At 46.4% G+C, this 22,250-nt stretch overlaps 1 protein-coding gene across 1 annotated transcript in view; it reads right to left on the bottom strand.

Moving 5' to 3' along the window:
• Positions 1-18,126, bottom strand: part of LOC137352982 (EH domain-containing protein 2-like) — an 85,745-nt gene extending 67,619 nt beyond the window's left edge. Inside the window, exons 1-2 of the mRNA XM_068018828.1 lie at positions 17,446-18,126; positions 4,654-4,751 (exon numbers count right to left, since the gene is read on the bottom strand). Of these exons, the coding sequence (XP_067874929.1) occupies positions 4,654-4,751; positions 17,446-17,843 (496 nt within the window). The 5' untranslated portion in view covers positions 17,844-18,126. The remainder of the gene's footprint in view (positions 1-4,653; positions 4,752-17,445) is intronic.
• Positions 18,127-22,250: the final 4,124 nt, after the last annotated feature.

Raw genomic sequence — 22,250 nt, 5'->3', positions numbered from 1 at the left:
TTTATGCTCCACACGAGCCTCCTCCCATTCTTCCTTATTTCGCTCTATCAGCATAACCTTCTATTCTTTTCTCCAAAATGTGTTCATCCAGCTTCCCATTCTCACCACTCTCTGGGGAAAGAATTTCTCCTGAATTCCCTACTGGATTTAATTAGTGACTATCTTATATCGATGGCTTCTAGTTCTGAGATCAAGTAACTCAGCAGTGTCCAGACATTGAGTGTGGGATCTTCCTTCCTCACAGCGGTGTCCTTATAGATGGAGCACCTCTTGCCCATTAATTCTCCAATTCCGTTGATATTTCCCTCAGTGTTCAGAAATGTGCACTGTTATTTTGTGTCCTGAGAGGAGTTGGTTGTACTGAAGGTTATTTCACCAATCGAATTATCCAAGAAATACTTCCAACCTTCCACTGGGATCAACGACTCACTTTCACTCACTTGATCCAAAACAGAGATGGCCAGATTTGCAATGTTGCTCTTTGAGGTTTATAATTTCAACTGTTGGGTCCCATCCAGTGAGAGTTTGGTAACTCAAAAGCTGATGAAAAGAACTTTGGACTAAGCCCATCACCCCACTCAGTGACGAATGGAAAACTTAGCATTTTTCACTCTTTGCTTTGTGGGTCAGCATCAAATACTCCCAGGTCACAGACAGCTAGTGTACTTAAAGCTTTACTTTGTATATAACTCCCGTGCTGTACCTGTCCTGGGAGTGTTTAATGGGGAAGGTGTCGAGGGAGCTTTACTCTGTATCTAACCCCCGTGCTGTACCTGTCTTGGGAGTGATTGATGGGGACAGTGTAGAGGGAGCTTTACTCTGTATCTAACCCCCGTGCTGTACCTGTCTTGGGAGTGATTGATGGGGACAGTGTAGAGGGAGCTTTACTCTGTATCTAACCCTGTGCTGTACCTGTCCTGGGAGTGATTGATGGGGACAGCGTAGAGGGAGCTTTACTCTATATCTAACCCCCTGTGCTGTACCTGTCCTGGGAGTGATTGATGGGGACAGTGTCGAGGGAGCTTTACTCTGTATCTAACCCTATGCTGTACCTGTCCTGGGAGTGTTTGATGGCACAGTGTAGAAGGAGCTTTACTCTGTATCTAACCCCGTTTTTTCCCCTTGACTTTGGTGTACAGCACACAATTTCAAAATGTGTGCATGGCACAAACTCACCCCCTTTAAAAGGGACAAGGAGTGGACCAGCTGGTCAAAATGACACTGCTTTATGACATCAATGCAGTTCCTAGTAACCAAAGCCCCTGAGCCCTGCTCAATATTGGCTGTTGTGTGTTTAATGGGATACTGTAGAAGGAGTTTCACTCTGTGCTGAGTAACTTTTTTTTTCTTTTTGAAGGGACAGTGTAGAGGGGGCTTTACTCTGTATCTAACCCCCGTGCTGTATCTGTCCTGGGAGTTTTTGCTGGGGACAGTGTAGAGGGAGCTTTACTCTGTATCTAACCCCATGCTGTACCTGTCCTGGGAGTGATTGATGGGGACAGTGTCGAGGGAGCTTTACTCTGTATCTAACCCTATGCTGTATCTGTCCTGGGAGTGTTTGATGACACAGTGTAGAAGGAGCTTTACTCTGTATCTAACCCCGTTTTTTCCCCTTGACTTTGGTGTACAGCACACAATTTCAAAATGTGTGCATGACACAAACTCACCCCCTTTAAAAGGGACAAGGAGTGGACCAGCTGGTCAGAATGACACTGCTTTATGACATCAATGCAGTTCCTAGTAACCAAAGCCCCTGAGCCCTGCTCAATATTGGCTGTTGTGTGTTTAATGGGATACTGTAGAAGGAGTTTCACTCTGTGCTGAGTAACTTTTTTTTTCTTTTTGAAGGGACAGTGTAGAGGGGGCTTTACTCTGTATCTAACCCCCGTGCTGTATCTGTCCTGGGAGTGTTTGATGGGGACAGTGTAGAGAGAGCTTTACTCTGTATCTAACCCCCGTGCTGTATCTGTCCTGGGAGTTTTTGCTGGGGACAGTGTAGAGGGAGCTTTACTCTGTATTTAACCGCCATGCTGTACCTGTCCTGGGAGTGTTTGATGGGGACAGTGTAGAGGGAGCTTTACACTGTATCTAACCCCATGCTGTACCTGTCCTGGGAGTGTTTGATGGGGACAGTGTAGAGGGAGCTTTACACTGTATCTAACCCCATGCTGTACCTGTCCTGGGAGTGTTTGATGGGGACAGTGTAGAGGGTGCTTTACACTGTATCTAACCCTGTGCTGTAACTGTATTTAAAAAATTTTTTTTTTTATTCATTTATGGGATGTGGGCATCACTGGCCAGGCCAGCATTTATTGCCCATCCCTAATTGCCCTTGAGAAGGTGGTGGTGAGCTGCCTTCTTGAACCGCTGCAGTCCATTTGGGTTAGGTAGACCCACAGTGCTGTTAGGAAGGGAGTTCCAGGATTTTGACCCAGTGACAGTGAAGGAACGGCGATATAGTTCCAAGTCAGGATGGTGTGTGACTTGAACGGGAACTTGCAGGTGGTGATGTTCCCATGCATTTGCTGCTCTTGTCCTTCGAGGTGGTAGAGGTCACGGGTTTGGAAGGTGCTGTCTAAGGATTCTTGGTGCATTGCTGCAGTGCATCTTGTAGATGGTACACACTGCTGCCACTGTGCGTTGGTGGTGGAGGGAGTGAATGTTTGTAGATGGGGTGCCAATCAAGCGGGCTGCTTTGTCCTGGATGGTGTCGAGCTTCTTGAGTGTTGTTGGAGCTGCACCCTTCCAGGCAAGTGGAGAGTATTCCATCACACTCCTGACTTGTGCCTTGTAGATGGTGGACAGGCTTTGGGGAGTCAGGAGGTGAGTTACTCGCCGTAGGATACTTAGCCTCTGACCTGCTCTTGTAGCCATGGTATTTATATGGCTACTCCAGTTCAGTTTCTGGTCAATGGTAGCCCCTAGGATGTTGATGTTTGATGCGAATGTGTGAGTGTGAGTGAGTATGCTTGTTGCAGCTGGATGCCCTGAATTGGCCTGAGTTTTCCTTGTGTGGTCTGAGCAGTGTGTGATAAATAACGTACAGCACTTTGCAAACAGCTGGATGAAAAACACAATTCACTGCTGTGTGAAACTGTGCGGTTCAGTGAAAATCTACAACTCCTGACAGAGATGAAACCGAGCAACCAATCTGAGCTCAGACAGATTATAATATTTTCCAACATGTCCAGAACTGCCCACAGTGTTCTCATTTAAACTGCACAGTGAATCCAGCCAACTCTCTGTCTGTTGTTTCTGAGCTTGCTCCATATCTGTCTCCTGATTCTTGACAAGCTCTGACTCTTCATTTCGAATTAGCTTTCATTCTCAAGATTCTTGGCCTTCTCTCTGTAGTATCAATTTTTCTAATCTATAAATTCTTGGATAGCTTGCTATTAGGAATGCATCGGAACATAGGAGCAAGAGTAGGCCATTCAGCCCATCAAACCTGCCCCGCCATTCAATATGGCTGATCATTCAGTTCAATGCATAGGAACAGCTCTTCTATAGATTCTTGGCTAGCTTGCTATTCTATGAACTATTTTTGGCTCCCGACATTACGACAGTGACTATACTCCAAAAGTACTTCATTGACTAAAAGCGCTTTGGGATATCCCGAGGCCGTTTTTTAAAATTCATTCATGGGATGTGGGCGTCACTGGCTAGGACAGCATTTATTGCCCATCCCTAATTGCCCTTGAGAAGGTGGTGGTGAGCTGCCTTCTTGAACCGCTGCAGTCCATGTGAGGTAGGTACACCCCCAGTGCTGTTAGGAAGGGAATTCCAGGATTTTGACCCAGCGACAGTGAAGGAACGGCAATCGACAGGGCTGGGTTTGCCGTTGTCGTTTCCGGTGCCTAGGTCGATGCTGGGTGGTCCGTCCAGTTTCATTCCTTTTTATTGACTTCGTAGCGGTTAGGTACAACTGAGTGGCTTGCTAGGCCATTTCAGAGGGCATGTAAGAGTTAACCACATTGCTGTGGGTCTGGAGTCACATGTAGGCCAGACCAGGTAAGGACAGTAGATTTCCTTCCCTAAAGGACATTAGTGAACCAGATGGGTTTTTACAACAATCGACAATGGTTTCATGGCCATAATTAGACTAGCTTTTTAATTCCAGATTTATTAATTACATTCAAATTCCACCTTCTGCTGTGGTGGGATTCGAACCCATGTCCCCAGATCAATACCCGGGTCTCTGGGTTACTAGTCCAGTGATAATACCAGTACACCACTGCCTCCCCTAAAGTAAAGGGCGCTATAGAAATGCAAGTCTTTCTTTTCTTCCCTACATGAAATGAATGTGGGAATCCCCTCCACACACTGCATTGAAATAACACCAACTTAGCAGCTCAATTATTGGGGCCATATTAGGGAAAGAAAACTCACATTGGGGCAGTAGAGGTCCCTCTTTGAGGTTGAAACTAAGGTATGTTATCATTAGTGTGGAAGGAGCTTTACTCTACGTTTACTGTGCTAACACTGACGATAAGCACTAGTCCCTGGCATTAACTCCCCTCGTCTGGATCAACACAAGAAAAAACATTTCAAGTCACAAAAATTCCAGTCTGTACAAGCTGATAAGAAGGTGCTGGTGGAGCAGATTGAGCAGAGCTAAGAGTTTGCAGGATCTGGAATTTTAAACTTTCTTACCTCTGGTCACTCTTTGCTTGGCTCCTGACAGAATCCCTGGGGTGTCAATAATGCTGAGGCTTCCCAGTACTTTGTTTGGCAACTGGGCACATGTTAACCTGCAGGAGAAAAGCGCAATCTTAATGCATCGTAAAAACAACACAATCCCTACAACACTGGGCCAGTCAGACGTCTTAGTGAGGAAGGAGGTGTATGGGGATGATGTCTGGAAGCAGTGGTACAACTTATAGTGACAGCAGGAATTATTCCTCACAAGCAATATGCTGCCCAGTGTCAGGAGTTGATTAGTAATAACAACTTGCATTTATATAGCACCTATACTTACTGTTTTACTTACTGTTTTCCTTGTCTTTGGCGCCGGAGGAACCGGAAGCTGGTCGGCAGCGAGGACTCCTGGGTAGGTATTTTCCTTAAAGGTGCGGAGCTCCGTGGACTCGGCCTCATTTCCCGGCGGAGCAGCAGGAGAAGGTAGCGACTCTTCGGTGGGTGAGTGAAGGCATCAGGAGCTGTGTTTTAAAAGTAAGTACTTACTGTTTTACTTACTGTTTTCCTTGTCTTTGGCGCCGGAGGAACCGGAAGCTGGTCGGCAGCGAGGACTCCTGGGTAGGTATTTTCCTTAAAGGTGCGGAGCTGAGTAAACCCGAGCCCCTACGCATGTAGTGTCTCCCACCCATCCTCCTCCTCTAACCTAATAATAAGACCCTTTTTACCCTCCTCCTCTAACCAAAAAGGACTGAGCAGGTAAGCTATTTACTATTTTTGTTAATATCTAGAGTTGTACTTAACTAAGGGGTAATTGAATAAAAGAAATGGCAGCCAGTGTAGTGTATTGCTCCTCCTGCAGAATGTTCGAGGTGGGGGAAACCTCCGGTGACCCTGCCGACTTCACCTGCTGGAAGTGCATCCGTCTCCAGCTCCTATCAGACCGTGTTAGGGAATTGGAGCTGGAGCTGGATGAACTGAGGATCATTCGGGAAGCTGAGGGGTTGATAGATAGAAGCTACACGGAGGTCGTTACTCCACAAATCAAAGGCAGCTGGGTAACAGTTAGAGGTGGGAAGAGGTCAGTGCAGGGATCTCCTGTGGTCGTTCCCCTCAACAACAAGTATACAGTTTTAGATACTGTTGGGGGGGACGGCCTATCGGGGGCAGGCTGCAGTGACCGGGCCTCTGGCACGGGGTCCTGCACTGTGGCTCAGAAGGGAAGGAGAGAGAATGGGAGAGCACTAGTCATCGGGGACTCGATGGTGAGGAGTACGGACAGGCGGTTCTGTGGGCGCAGGCGAGACGCACGGATGGTTTGTTGCCTCCCTGGTGCCAGGGTCCGTGATGTTTGTGATCGCGTCTTCAGGATCCTTAAAGGGGAGGGGGAGCAGCCAGAGGTCGTGGTGCACATTGGCACCAACGACGTAGGAAGGAAGGGTGGCACAGATGTTAGAAGTGAGTTTAGGGAGTTAGGCTGGAAGCTGAAAGCTCGGACGGACAGAGTTGTTATCTCTGGTTTGTTGCCGGCGCCACGTGATAGTGAGGCTAGGAATAGGGAGAGAGCACAGCTGAACACGTGGCTGCAGGAATGGTGTAGGAGGGAGGGCTTCCAGTTCTTGGATAATTGGACTGCATTCTGGGGAAGATGGGACCTGTTCAAACAGGACGGGCTGCATCTGAACCAGAGGGGCACCAATATCCTGGGAGGGAGGTTTGCTAGTACTGTTCGGGAGGGTTTAAACTAGTTTGGGAGGGGGATGGGAACCGGACTTGTAATCCAGGGACCAGTGGGTCCACTCAGAAAGACAAAGAGTGTAGTGAGGTATTGGGGAAGGTAGCACTGTCACAGAGGACAGATGGGCACGGAGAAGGGTTAAAGTGCGTATACTTCAACGCAAGAAGCATCAGGAATAAGGTGAGTGAATTGAAGGCGTGGATGGGCACTTGGGACTACGATGTTGTGGCCATCACTGAAACGTGGATAGGTGAGGGGGAGGAATGGTTTTTGGAGGTACCTGGTTATAGATGTTTTCATAAGATTAGGAATGGTGGTAAAAGAGGTGGGGGGGTGGCATTGTTAGTTAGAAATAGTGTAACAACTGCTGAAAGAATTTTCGAGGAGGATCTGCCGACTGAGGCACTGTGGGTTGAGGTCAGGAACAGGAAAGGAGCAGTCACCTTGATGGGAGTTTTCTATAGGCCCCCCAATAGCAGCAGGGAGGTGGAAGAGCAGATTGGGAAACAGATTTTGGAAAGGAGCAGAAGTCACAGGGTAGTAATTATGGGGGATTTCAACTTCCCAAATATTGATTGGCAACTCTTTAGATCGAATAGTTTGGATGGGGTAGTGTTTGTGCAGTATGTCCAGGAAGCTTTTCTGACTCAGTATGTAGACTGCCCGACCAGAGGGGAGGCAATATTGGATTTGGTACTAGGTAATGAACCAGGGCAAGTGATAGAGCTGTTGGTGGGCGAGCACTTTGGAGATAGTGATCACAATTCTGTAGCATTCACTGTGGTAATGGAGAAGGATAGGTATGTGCAACAGGGCAAGGTTTACAATTGGGGGAAGGGTAGATATGATGCTGTCAGGCAGGAACTGAGGAGCATAAGTTGGGAGCATATGCTGGCAGGGAAGGGCACGGTCGAAATGTGGAACTTTTTCAAGGAGCAGATAGTAGGGGCCATTGATAAGCATGTCCCTGTCAGACAGGGAAGGGATGGTCATGTGAGGGAACCGTGGTTGACAAGAGAGGTTGAGAGTCTTGTTAGGAAGAAGAAGGATGCGTATATAAAGTTGAGGAAAAAGGGCACAGGCATAGCTCTGGAGGGATACAAGATGGCCAGGAAGGATCTGAAGAAAGGGATTAGGAGAGCTAAGAGAGGGCATGAAAAATGCTTGGCGGGTAGGATAAAAGAAAACCCCAAGGCCTTTTACGCGTATGTCAGAAATATGAGGATGACTAGGGGGACCATAGGTCCGGTCAAGGACAATAGCGGGAGACTGTGTGTTGAGCCGGAAGAGATAAGTGAGGTTTTGAATGAGTACTTCTCTTCGGTATTTACGAATGAGAAGGGGTGTATTACTGAAGAGGACGGTGGGAAGCAGACTGGTAAGCTCGAGGAAGTGCTCGTTAGGAGGGAAGATGTGTTGGGGTTTTTGAATAACTTGAAGATAGACAAGTCTCCCGGGCCTGACGGGGTATATCCAAGGATGTTATGGGAAGCAAGGGATGAAATTGCAGAGCCGCTGGCAATGATCTTTTCATCTTCTCTGCTGACGGGGGTGGTACCAGGTGATTGGAGGGTGGCAAATGTTGTGCCCCTGTTCAAGAAAGGGAATAGGAACAACCCTGGGAATTACAGGCCAGTTAGTCTTACTTCGGTGGTAGGCAAGTTGATGGAAAAGGTGCTGAGGGATAGGATTTCTGAGCATCTGGAAAGACACTGCTTGATTCGGGACAGTCAGCACGGTTTTGTGAGGGGTAGGTCTTGCCTCACAAGCCTGATTGAATTCTTTGAGCAGGTGACCAAGCAAGTGGATGAGGGTAAACCAGTGGATGTGGTGTACATGGATTTTAGTAAGGCATTTGATAAGGTCCCCCATGGTAGACTTATGGAGAAAGTCAGGAGGCATGGGATAGTGGGGAATGTGGCCAGTTGGATTAAGAATTGGCTAACTGATAGAAGGCAGAGAGTGGTCTTAGATGGTAAATACTCAGCCTGGAGCCCAGTTACCAGTGGCGTGCCGCAGGGATCAGTTCTGGGTCCTCTCCTGTTTGTGATTTTTATTAACGACTTGGATGAGGAAGTCGAAGGGTGGGTCAGTAAATTTGCAGATGATACAAAGGTTGGTGGAGTTGTGGATACCGAGGAGGGCTATTGTCGTCTGCAAAGGGACTTGGATAGGTTGCAGTGCTGGGCTGAAAAGTGGCAGATGGAGTTTAACCCTGAAAAGTGTGAGGTCGTCCATTTTGGAAGGACAAACATGAATGCAAAATACTGGGTTAACGGTAGGGTTCTTGGGCATGTGGAGGAGCAGAGAGACCTTGGGGTCTATGTGCATAGATCATTGAAAGTTGCAACTCAAGTGGATAGGGCTGTGAAGAAGGCATATGGGGTGTTAGCGTTCATTAGCAGAGGGATTGAATTTAAGAGCCGTGAGGTGATGATGCAGCTGTACAGGACCTTGGTAAGGCCTCATTTGGAGTACTGTGTGCAGTTCTGGTCGCCTCATTTTAGGAAGGATGTGGAAGCCTTGGAGAGGGTGCAGAGGAGATTTACCAGGATGTTGCCTGGAATGGAGAATAAGTCTTACGAGGAAAGGCTGAACATTCTAGGCCTCTTCTCATTAGAAAGGAGAAGGATGAGGGGTGACATGATAGAGGTTTATAAGATGATCAGGGGAATAGATAGGGTAGACAGTCAGAAACTTTTTCCCCGGGTGGAGCAAAGCGTTACAAGGGGTCATAAATTTAAGGTGAAGGGTGGGAGATATAAGGGGGATGTCAGGGGAAGGTTCTTTACCCAGAGAGTGGTCGAGGCATGGAATGCCTTGCCCGGGGAAGTTGTTGAGTCAGAAACTTTAGGGACTTTCAAAAGGCTTTTGGATAGGTATATGGATAAAGGAGAATGATGGGGTATAGATTAAATTGTCCTTGACAGAGGACAAAGGATCGGCACAACATTGTGGGCCGAAGGGCCTGTTCTGTGCTGTATGTTCTATGTTCTATAATGCAGTAATACATCCCAAGGTGCTTCACAAGAACGTTATAAAATAAAATTGACCTGTCGCCACATAAGGAGATATTAGGACAGGTGACCAAAAGCTTGGTCAAAGAGGTCGGTTTTAAGGAGTGTCTTAAAGGAGAGAGAGAGAGAGAGAGAGAGAGAGAGAGAGAGAGAGAGATTAGGTAGGGAATTCCAGGGCCCAGGCAGCCGAAGGCACGGCCGCCAGTGGTGGAGCAATTAAAATTGGGAATGTTAGAGGACTGCAGGATCTTGGAATGTTGTGGGGCTGGAGGAGATTACAGAGAAAGGGAGGGGTGAGGCCATGGAGGAATTTTAAAACATGGATGAGAATTTTAAAATCGAGGCTTTGCTTGACTGAGAACCTGTGTAGGTCAGCGAGCACAGGGGTGATGGGTGAACATGATCTGGTGTGAGTATGAACATGGGGTGACCTCAAGTTTACGGAGAGTAGAATGTGAGAGGCTGGCCAGGAGTGCATTGGAATAGTCAGGTCCAGAGGTAACAAAGGAATTGATGCACATTTACAGTAGATTAGGGATCCATGGTTCACATCATCAGTGTCATGTCTCACTGCAACAGAGCACACAGAGTCAGTCCTGTTCAGCACTCACGCCTCACAGTCAGAAGGTTCTGGGTTCAAGTCTCACTCCAGACACTGACATTCCCAGTGTAGTACTGAGGGAGTGCTGCAATGTTGGAGGTGCTGTCTGCCCTCTCAGCTACACCTTAAAGATCCCACAGCCATCATTTGAAAGGAAAGCAGAGGGGAGTTCTCTCTGGTGTCCTGACAATATTTAGCCCTTAACCAACATCACAGGAACAGATTACCTGATCATGGTCACATTGCTGTGGGATCTTGCTGTGTGCAAATTGGTTGCCACCTTTCAACAGGGACCGCACTTCGAAAAGTACTTCATCGGCTATAAAGCATGTTGGGATATCCTGAGGTTGTGAGAGGCGCTATAGAAATGCAAGTCTTTATATTATTCGAGGTGTGCAGATGGGTCAGCTGCGATCTGACTCTTCTGCCCGGGTTCGCAGATGAAGCATATGGCCTGGGTGAGTTACCGGGAGGGTGGAGGGTGGGTCACTGTGTTCGGAGAAGTGGCGAAGAGGGAAGGCCCTCACCCCCCTGAATCTGAACTGCCTCAGTCCCTGGATGACAATATTCCTTCACCATCTGTGTGTAATGTTGGAGCTTTGTGACTACGATTCCCACAATTACTATCTCTCAGACCCAGTGAACTCGAACTCCGATTGCAACACTTGCCAGGAGAACATACTTGGCATAGCAGAGACTGCAAATGTTTTGATACTAGACTCATTCTGGATTCTCGACAAATAAGGTAATCTCTTTCCCTAACAGGGGATTGACAGATTTCCTGGCTCCATTTTCTTTCAACATTCTTTGCTTTACTCGTAGACTTATAACTGGCAAGTCAAGGAGTCTCAGAAGCTTTTAACAAATGCCTACAGTTAATTTTCAGCTAGTTCATTCTAGAGATGTGGGTGATGCTGACATTTATTGTCCATCACTAGTTGCCCTGAAACTGAGTGGTTCTCTTGGCCACTTCAGAGGTCGGTTAAAAGTCAACCACGTTGATTTGGGACTGGAGTCACCTATAGGCCCAAACCGGGTAAGGACAGCAGGTTTCCTTCCCTAAAAGGACATTAGTGAACCAGTTGGGTTTTTACAACAGTCCGACAGCTTCGTGGGTCACTTTTACTCACAACAACTATTAATTTATTTCCAGATTATTAATTTAAAAATCAAATTCTCAAACTGCCATGACGGGAAATGACCCCATGTTCTCTGGATTTCTGGTTACTACCATAACCATTGAGATGGCTGCTGGCGACAGTTGCCCAACACAGTCAAGACCCCAGTCTCAACCATACCAACAACAAATACTTGCATTTATAAAGTGCCTTCAGTGTAATAAAACGTCCCAAAGGCACTTCACAGGAGTGGGAAGGAACCACTCGAGGCGTTATTAAGATAGGTGACCAAAATCTTAGTCAAAGAGGTAGGTTTTAAGGAGTGTCTTAAAGGAGGACAGTGAGAGAGAGAGAGAGACGGAGAGGTTTAGGGAGGGAATTCCAAAGCTGAGAGCCCAGACAGCTAAAAGCAGGCTGCCAATGGTGGAGCATGAGGGAATGTCAGTCAGAGGCTGGCAATTCTCCACAAGGAAAAAGGGGCAATATCTGGAAAGATGTCACCAATCAGGCTTGGCCAGTGGCATTCAGCCTTTCAGCTTTGGAATTTACATGGTTCAAGGAAATGCAAATGGCAGCCGGGGTAGTTATAGAGTTATACAGCACAGTAACAGGCCCTTCAGCCCACTGTGTCTGTGCTGGACATCAAGCACTAACTATTCTAATCCCCTTTTCCAGCACTTGGCCCGTAGCCTTGTATGCTATGGTGTTTCAAGTGCTCATCTAAATACTTCTTAAATGTTGTGAGGGTTCCTGTCTCTACCACCTCTTCGGGCAGTGTGTTCCAGATTCCAACCACCCTCTAGGTGATTTTTTTCCCCCTCAACTCCCCTCTAAACCTCCAGCCCCTTACCTTAAATCTATGCCCCCTGGTTATTGACACCTCCGCTAAGGGAAAAGGTTTCTTCCTATCTACTCTATCTACACTCCTCATAATTTTATATACCTCAATCAGGTCCCCCTTAGCCTTCTCTGCTCCAAGGAAAACAACCCTACCTTTTCAGTCTCTCTTCATAGCTGAAATGCTCCAGCCCAGGCAACATCCTAGTGAATCTCCTCTGCACCCTCTCCAGTGCAATCACATCCTTCCTATAGTGTGGTGCCCAGAACTGTACACAGTACTCCAGCTGTGGCCTAAACTAGCGTTTTATACAGCTCCATCATAACCTCCCTGCTCTTATATTCTATCCCTCGGCTAATAAAGGCAAGTATCCCATATGCTTTCCTAACCACCTTATCTACCTGTGCTGCTGCCTTCAGTGATCTATGGACAAGTACACCAAAGTCCCTCTGACCCTCTGTACCTCCTAGGGTCCTACCATCCATTGTATATACCCTTGCCTTGTTAGTCCTTCCAAAATGCATCACCTCACACTTCTCAGGATTAAATTCCATTTGCCACTGCTCTGCTCATCTTACCAGTCCATCTATATTGTCCTGTAATCTAAGGCTTTCCTCCTCACTACTTACGACACCACCAATTTGCGTGTCATTTGTGAACTTACTGATCGTACCTCCGATATTCACGTCTAAATCATTAATGCACACAACAACAGCAAGGGTCCCAGCACCGATCCCTGTGGTACCCCACTGGTCACAGGTTTCTAATCGTAAAAACAACCCTTGACCATCACCCTCTACCTCCTGTCACTAAGCCAATTTTGGATCCAATTTGCCAAATTGCCCTGGATCCCATGGGCTCTTAACTTCTTAACCAATCTCCCATGCGGGACCTTATCAAAAGCCTTACTGCAGTCCATGTAGACTACATCAACTGCTTTACCCTCATCTACACATCTAGTCACCTCCTTGAAAAATTCAATCAAATTTGTTAGACATGATCTCCCCCTGATAAAGCCATGCTGACTATCCCTGATTAATCCCTGCCTCCCAAGTGGAGATTAATCCTGTCCCACAGAATTTTTTCCAATAGTTTCCCTACCACTGATGTTAGACTCACTGGCCTGTAATTACCTGGTTTATCCCTGCTACCCTTCTTGAATAATGGCACCACATTCGCTGTCCTCCAGTCCTCTGGTACCTCTCCTGTGGCCAGAGAGGATTTGAAAATTTGTGTCAGAGCCCCTGCAATCTCCTCCCTTGACTCACATAACAGCCTGGGATACATCTCATCTGGGCCTGGGGATTTATCCCCTTTTAAGCCCGCTAAAACAGCTAATATCGCTTCCCTTTCAATGCTGATTTGTTCAAGTATATCACAATCCCCCTCCCTGATCTCTACACCTACATCGTCCTTCTCCATAGTGAACACAGATGAAAAGTAATCATTTAAAACCTCACCTACGTCCTCCGGCTCAACACACAGATTGCCACTTTTGACCTTAATGGGCCCTACTCTTTCCCTGGTTATCCTCTTGTCCTTAATATACTTATAAAATGCCTTGGGATTTTCCTTTATCTTGCCCACCAGTGTTTTTTCATGCCCCCTCTTCACTTTCCTAATTACTTTTTCTTAAGTACCCCCTACACTTTCTATACTCCTCTAGAGCCTCTGCTGTTTTCAGCCTTCTGAATCTGCATAAGCCTTCCTTATCCAATCCTCTATATCCCTTGACATCCAGGGTTTCCTGGACTTGTTGGTCCTACCCTTCACCTTTACAGGAACATGTTGGTCCTGAACTCTCACTATTTCCTTTTTGAATGACTCCCACTGGTCTGATGTAGACTTTCCTACAAGTAGCTGTTCCCAGTCCACTTTGGCCAGATCCTGTTTTATCATATTGAAATTGGCCTTCCCCCAATTCAGTACCTTTATTTCCCGTCCATCTTTGTCCTTTTCCATAACTACCTTAAATCTTACAGAGTTATGGTCACTATCCCTGAAATGCTCCCCCACTGTCACTTCCACCACTTGTCCAGCTTCAGTCCCTAAGATTAGGTCCAGTACTGCCCCTTCTCTTGTAGGACTTTCTATGTTCTGGCTCAAAAAGCTCTCCTGGATGCACTTTAAGAATTCCGTTCCCTTTAAGCCTTTTGCACTAAGACTATCCCAGTTAATATCGGGGAAGTTGAAATCCCCTACTATTAGTACCCTATTATTTTTACACCTCTCTGAGATTTGCCTACATATCTGCTCCTCTAAGTCTCCCTGACTATTTGGAGGCCTGTAGTACACTCCCAGCCAAGTGATTGCCCTCTTTTTGTTTTTAAGTTCTACCCATATGGCCTCATTTGAGGAACCTTCTAAGATATCATCCCTCCTTACTGCAGTAATTGACACCTTGATCAACAGTGCAATGCCACCTCCTCTTTTACACCTTCCCCTATCACGTCTGAAGATTCTATATCCTGGGATATTGGGTTGCCAGTCCTGCCCTTCCCTCCCTCAACCATGTCTCTGTTATAGCAATAATATCATATTCCCAGGTGTTAATCAACTCCCTCAATTCATCTGCCTTACTTGTAAGACTCCTTGCGTTAAAATAGATGCAATCCAGCCTTGCATTATTCACTTGTGCCTTAACAGGTCTATATTTGCTCTGCCTTCCAGACTGACTGAGTTTCTCTTCTATATTTGGCTGTGCATCACCCCCTACTGTACCTCCACTCTGTATCCCATCCCCTTGCCAAATTAGTTTAAACCCCCCCCCCCCCAACAGCACGAGCAAACCTCCTAGCAAGGATGTTGGTCCCATTCCGGTTCAGGTGCAACCCATCCGACTTGTACAGGTCCCATCTTCGCCAGAAACAGACCCAGTGATCCAGGAAACTAAAGCCCTCCCTCCTGCACCATCTCCTCAGCCACGCATTCATCTGCTCTATCCTCCTATTCCTCTACTCACTAGCACGTGGGACCGGGAGTAATCCAGAGATTACAACCTTTGAGGTCCTGCTTTTTAATCTGCTACATAGCTCCCTAAATTCTTGTTTCAGGACCTCATCCCTCTTTCTACCTCTGTCGTTGGTACCAATGTGTACCACGACGTCTGACTGTTCATCCTCCCCCTTCAGAATGTCCTGCAGCCGCTCCGTGACATCCTTGACCCTAGCACCAGGGAGGCAACATACCATCCTGGAGTCATGTTTGCAGCCACAGAAACACCTATCTGTACCCCTAATGATAGAATCCCCTATCACTATAGCTCTCCCACTCTTTTTACTCCCCTCCTGTGCAGCTGAGCCACCTGTGGTGCCACAGACTTGGCTCCTGCTGCATTCCCGTGAGAAGCTATCTCCCCCAACAGGATTCAAGGCGGGTAAGGTGACAACAATTCAGAGCTTCAGTCCATCAATCAGTTGTGAACTGTGCCATGTGAAACTGAGCTATACAGATCAGACACATGCCAGGTCTGATACCCTGGTGCCAAACATAAGCCACAAGAGAAACACAGGCACCATAATTGTCCTCAGAGCTCTGGTGAGACCCATCTGGAAGAACTAGTTTGGTCTCTCTGTTTAAAAAATGGTAAAGGGAAGGATATTCAGTTATTGGCTGAGCTGAGGCAGGGACAACGATGGTCAATATTACAGAAATGGAACATAGGAAATAGGAGCAGGAGTAGGCCATTCGGCCCCTCAAATTTGCTCCCCCATTCAACTAGATCACGGCTGATCTTCTAACTCAACACCATTTTCCCACGCTGTCCCCATATCGCTTGATGCCTTTAAGATCTAGAAATCTATCGATCTCAGTCTTGAACATATTGACTGAGCCTCCACAGCCCTCTGGAGTAGAGAATTCCAAAGATTCATCACCCTCTGAGTGAAGAAATTCCTCCTCACTTCAGTCCTAATTGGCTTGCTCCTTATTCTGATCCTGGTTCTAGACTCCCCAGGGGAAACATCCTTCCTGCATCCCCCCTGTCAAGCCCTGTAAGTAGGTGGTTTTGGTGAAGGAACAGATCATAGGGCGAAAACACAAAATTAATGCTATTACAGACTATCTATTTCAACATTAACATCATCGAGAGGTTTCCATGTACAGTGGAGCAAGCACAGGAAAAGTATAAAGGAAATCGAAATGTTGAAAGCCCTTTTTTGGGGGATTTCTGGTCTGGTTCGTGTGCACAGAGTTTAAGTTGGAAGTTAGAATCAGCTCACACTCTGTGGTAGTGTTTCAGAGCTAGACTGAGGTACAGGGAGAGGTGAACAAAGAAACATCTGTTGGATTCTGGAAATTATTGACCATATGGACAGTGACCTCAAACTCATGATCTGCAATGACGCTCCTTAATTGGCTAGAAATTGAATCATTCTCAGTTTTCCATTCCTGCTCTCCTCCTAGTCCTGCTTTCAATGGAATAATTCCTTACCTGGTCACACAATCTATAGCCTGAGGCTGCCACAGTCAACATCATTACTTCTACAACTAACCAAATGTATACCTGTGAGGGAGTTTGCCCGCACAGTAGGCTTGGAGAGATTTATTAGAGGTCTTCAAAATTATTAGGGGTTTTGATTGAGTAGAAAGGGAGAAACTGTTCCCTCTGGCAGCAGGATCGGTAACCAGAGGACACAGATTTAAGGTTAGTTTGCAAAAGAACCAGAGGGGGAGATGAAGAGAAGTTTTCTTAGGCAGTGAGTTGTTGTGATCTGGAACGCGCTGCCTGAAAGGGCGGTGGAAGCAGATCCAATAGTAACTTTCAAAAGGGAATTGGATAAATACCTGACGAGGAAAAATTTGCAGTGCTGCGGGGAAAGAGCAGGGGAGTGGGAATAATTAGAAAGTTCTTTCAAAGAGGCAGCACACAGGCTGGGCCGAATGGCCTCCTTCTGTGCTGTTTCATGCTATACTGTAAATGGTTGACTAAAACCCAATTGAAATGCTGGTTTGAGTCTCTGTGAAGTATTGGTCCCAGCCAGAGGAGAGAATTATCAGTCAGGTTTCAAGACTGGGATACTGTACTCTCGGCTTCCTTCAGTATCTCGGCCAAAGGGTCATTTTCCAAGTGTGTGACTGGGCAGCGAATGGTGGGGGGGTTAGGCTATTTGACCTTGGGAGGAATCATGGCACTGCCAAGTGATGTCTATGCCCCATATTCCACATGGATGCATTTTCCTGCAGTGTCACAGGTCCAGGATTGACAACTCTGGCTTCCCTCCTCCCAGAAGGAGGTACTGAGGCTAACAGACTCTAAGCAAGATAAGTTGATTCGGGACAGACCAGGTCTAACCAGGTACTGTATCCTGGTGAACTGGAATCACAGCACAGAGGGAGGCCATTCGGTCCATTGTGTTGTGCTGGCTCAGTTGGAAGAGCTAGGGAATTAACCCCACAGCCCTGCACATTTTGTTTCCCCTTTTCAAGTGTGTGATCGATTCCCTTTTGGAAGTTACGGTTGAACTAAAATGAAACTCTTAAAAGGCGGATCAATTTACCTGTTGAGGAAGGAATTCCCAAAGGGGTTCAGTTTTCGGAAAGGTTTGTTGGGATCGACAATTAAGGCGTTTCCTGGGATGACACTTTCCACATCTCCATGCATCACAGCGATGAAGGAATCGGTGGTGGGTTCGGGTCCCACTCTGCTCCCGGGGAAATCCTCTTCCAAAAGGTACTGGATAAAAGTGGTTTTGCCAGTGGAATATTGTCCGACCACCAGGATCATCGGCTTGTTATCGAAATCAGCATCTTCCAGGGAAGGCGAGTGGAAATCGTGAAACCTGTAAAACTCTTCCAAAGGCAAAAGTTTGTCTTTGTACAAACTTTTCAAGCCCTCTGTCACTGTGTGAATCACCTCGGGGTTCTTCTTGGCTTGTTTTTTCATCCAGCTAAACATTTTTTTCTCCTTTTAAAATATATTTTCCCGTGGGGAGAAAAATCTTTCTTGAAAATTCAGACAAAAATCTTTTCGTTCACGGGTTTTTCTTTCTCTCTCCCTCTCTCGATCCAAACGGTTTTAAAAGTTGCCCTGTAACTTTTGTCCTTTTTAAAAAAAAAAGTTTTTCAGAAGTTCTCCAAAACAATTTCTTGGAGTTTGGGGGGAAACCTGGGATCAGGTCAGTGGTAACCCTGCCTGGTGCTGCAGCACACAATCAAACTTGTGCAGAAAACACTCCCTAATTATTATAATAAACCCCCTCCCTCCCATTCCCACACAAAATATCCAACAAATATTCTCAAATAACGAATGGAATACCTAGCTTGGCGCCATCTGGCGCCCAATATTTCTTCATATTTAACCCTCTTTACAGAATTATGGAAAACGATACACAACAGGAGAAGGCTATTCGGCCCGTCCTTCCCATGCCAGCTCTTTGAAAGAGCATCCAATCAGCCCCTCACCTCCGCCCCCCCTTTCCTCTCCCGATCTGCATTTTTTTTTCCTTTTCCAGTATTTATCCAATTCCCTTTTGAAAGTTACTATTGAATCTGCTTCCACCGCCCTTTCAGACAGCGCGTTCCAGATCACAACAACTCATTGTTTATGAAGTGATCTAATTTACTGAAGGAAAGATAAGACTACAATTACATTTTTTCCCAACATTTTTAAAAACTACATGTATTCATGGAGTAAAAACTCCAGGGAACGTGAAATTAAACGCCCACAGCCGAACATTATAAAGTATCACAGGCGCTAACTTTCCAGGTGAGAAACTGAGATATTTTGACTAGAGTGGGGAAAGTGACGAGAAAATTGATATTTTTAAACTATGAAGGGTTTTGATAGAGTGACTGAGGAATTCATCCATTTAAAATTGTCACTAAGAGAAATTTGCTTCTGCAGAGGACTGTTGGGAGCAGGCACTGTTACCAGGAAGAGTGTGATAAATATTGGAGCAGCTGAACATACAAGGCTATGAGGAGAGAATGGGACAGTGAGATTAGTTTGGGGATTGATTCAAGGCTATGGGGAGAGCAGGGCAGTGGGTTTAGTTTGGGATTGATACAGGGCTATGGGGAGAGAGTGGGGCAGTGAGATTAGTTTGGGATTGATACAGGGCTATGGGGAGAGAGTGGGGCAGTGGGGTTAGTTTGGGATTGATACAGGGCTATGGGGAGAGAGTGGGGCAGTGGGATTAGTTTGGGATTGATACAGGGCTATGGGGAGAGAGCAGGGCAGTGGGATTAGTTTGGGGATTGATTCAGGGCTATGGGGAGAGAGTGGGGCAGTGAGATTAGTTTGGGATTGATACAGGGCTATGGGGAGAGAGTGGGGCAGTGGGTTTAGTTTGGGGATTGATTCAGGGCTATGGGGAGAGCAGGGCAGTGTGATTCGTTTGGGATTGATACAGGGCTATGGGGAGAGCAGGGCAGTGGGTTTAGTTTGGGGATTGATTCAGGGCTATGGGGAGAGCAGGGCAGTGTGATTCGTTTGGGATTGATACAGGGCTATGGGGAGAGCAGGGCAGTGGGTTTAGTTTGGGGATTGATTCAGGGCTATGGGGAGAGAGTGGGACAGTGAGATTAGTTTGGGATTGATACAGGGCTATGGGGAGAGAGTGGGGCAGTGGGTTTAGTTTGGGGATTGATTCAGGGCTATGGGGAGAGCAGGGCAGTGGGTTTAGTTTGGGGATTGATTCAGGGCTATGGGGAGAGCAGGGCAGTGTGATTCGTTTGGGATTGATACAGGGCTATGGGGAGAGCAGGGCAGTGGGTTTAGTTTGGGGATTGATTCAGGGCTATGGGGAGAGCAGGGCAGTGGGTTTAGTTTGGGGATTGATTCAGGGCTATGGGGAGAGAGTGGGACAGTGAGATTAGTTTGGGATTGATACAGGGCTATGGGGAGAGCAGGGCAGTGGGTTTAGTTTGGGGATTGATTCAGGGCTATGGGGAGAGAGTGGGACAGTGAGATTAGTTTGGGATTGATACAGGGCTATGGGGAGAGAGTGGGGCAGTGGGTTTAGTTTGGGGATTGATTCAGGGCTATGGGGAGAGCAGGGCAGTGGGTTTAGTTTGGGGATTGATTCAGGGCTATGGGGAGAGAGTGGGACAGTGAGATTAGTTTGGGATTGATACAGGGCTATGGGGAGAGCAGGGCAGTGGGTTTAGTTTGGGGATTGATTCAGGGCTATGGGGAGAGAGTGGGACAGTGAGATTAGTTTGGGATTGATACAGGGCTATGGGGAGAGAGTGGGGCAGTGGGTTTAGTTTGGGGATTGATTCAGGGCTATGGGGAGAGCAGGGCAGTGGGTTTAGTTTGGGGATTGATTCAGGGCTATGGGGAGAGCAGGGCAGTGTGATTCGTTTGGGATTGATACAGGGCTTCGGGCACTCTCACCTCTGAGTCAGATAGTTGTGGGTTCACATCCCACTCCAGAGACTTGGGCACAGTGCGGTATTGAGGAAGTGCTGCACTGCTGGAGGTGCCGTCTTTCTGATGAAACGTTAAACCAAGGCCCCAACTGCTCTCTCGGGCGGATGTAAAAGATCCCATGGCATTATTTCAAAGAAGAGCAGGGGAGTTCTCGGCGGTGCCCTGGCCAATATTTATCCCTCAACCAAAATCACTAAAATCAGATTATCTGATCATTCTCTTATTATTGTTTGTGGGATCTTGCTGTGTACAAATTGGCTGCTGTGTTTCCTACAATAGTGACTACACTTCAAAAAGTACTTCATTGGCTGTAAAGTGCTTTGGGATGTTCTAAGGTCATGAAAGTGCCATATAAATGCAAGTCTTTCTTGATAAATAGTGCTATCTTGTAGACTGACCTGACAGACATTTTCCAAGCAGCAAAATCCCACGACCAGTAATAAGATTAATAACCATCCAACTGGTGTTGTTCGAAGGATGAAATTCCTTGCTCTTCCTCAAATACTGCCATGTGACTGTTAAAGTTCACCTGGATCCCTGGAACAGACGAACTGGTTTAAAATCTCATCTGAAATTCAGGATCTCAGACTGATTCAGGCTCCTGGGCCCTCGTGTTACCTTGATTTCATAAAATGATACAGCACAAAATGAGGCCATTCAGCCCATCATGCCTGTGCTGGCTCTTTGAAAGAGCTATCGAATTAGTCCACTCTCCACTGCACTTTCTCCTTCAGACATGCAAAATTTCTCCCCTTCAAATATTTATCCAATTCCCTTTTTAAGTGTTACTATTGAATCGGCAGTGAATCAATATTACTGGTAATAGAGCTGTTGAAAATAACAAAGGGATGTTGGAGCACGGATAGATACAGACTGTTTTCAGTGATCAAGGAGTCCAGACCAAAGGCAGAAGGAAATGAGATTAAATGCAAGAGATTTAGGGCAGAGAAGAATTTGTTTTTTCCAAAGGGGTGTGAGGGCCTGGAATGAAATAAATTTCAGTATCTGAAACAGAGACAGCGACTGTGTTCCTGCAACCACCAATTAGGTTGGCCAAATAGCCTGTTTTGTAAAATTTCTCTGCATTACTGATATATTTTGATTTTGTTTCCTCCAACACATTTTTGCCTCATCAAAGGCATCACCAGGAAACAGAAACAGTTTTACAATTGGATTGAATCATCCAGCAACCTTCACTCAATGCAGTCTTCCTGCTCAAATCTCGAATAAGCAAAGTAGCAGATTCTCAGAACCTCTGTGGTGCTGCTTATGCTAAATCAGAGGGATTGATGGTTTATAATAGGTGCACATCACTATGTCACTTCTGTAAATTCCAGCCGCATTTAATTTGCCCCATTAACACTATAACATTTAATTGCTGCTAATCCTAAAGTAAATCAGAGGCTAATTGATATACTGTTCCTGGCTTTGATTCAGAAGGCCACATGAAATTACAGCCTTTCATTCTCTTTTAAGTAGATACACACGCTTCCCAGGTCAAGGCTTATGTAGGTTGAAGGATATGTTATTGGGGGCAAAATATAAAGAATTTAGGGCCTTTCACATCCTGGGATATCCCAAAGCACTTTATAGCCAATGAAATACTGAAATGGAGTCACTCTTGTAACATGTTGAGGTTTTCAAATTCTTCCATGGCCTCGTCTCTCCCCATCTCTGCAACCCCCTCCAGCCCCACAACCCTCCGAGATCGCTGTGCTCCTTTAATTCTGGTCTCTTGCACACACCCCCACCACCCCCCCCCCCCTCCCTCCCCTCAGTTCCATCACTCCACCATTGGCAGTTGTGCCTCAGCTGCCTTTAAGACGTTCCTTAAAATGTATCTCTTTGACCAAGCTTTTGGGTTGCTGTCCTAATATTTCTTTATATGGCTCGGTGTCACATTTTGTTTGATAATGCTCCTGTGAAGCA

This window comes from Heterodontus francisci, chromosome 40, assembly GCF_036365525.1.
Source record: "Heterodontus francisci isolate sHetFra1 chromosome 40, sHetFra1.hap1, whole genome shotgun sequence".
NCBI lineage: Eukaryota > Metazoa > Chordata > Chondrichthyes > Heterodontiformes > Heterodontidae > Heterodontus > Heterodontus francisci.
This window is presented reverse-complemented; position numbering and strand designations above follow the sequence as displayed.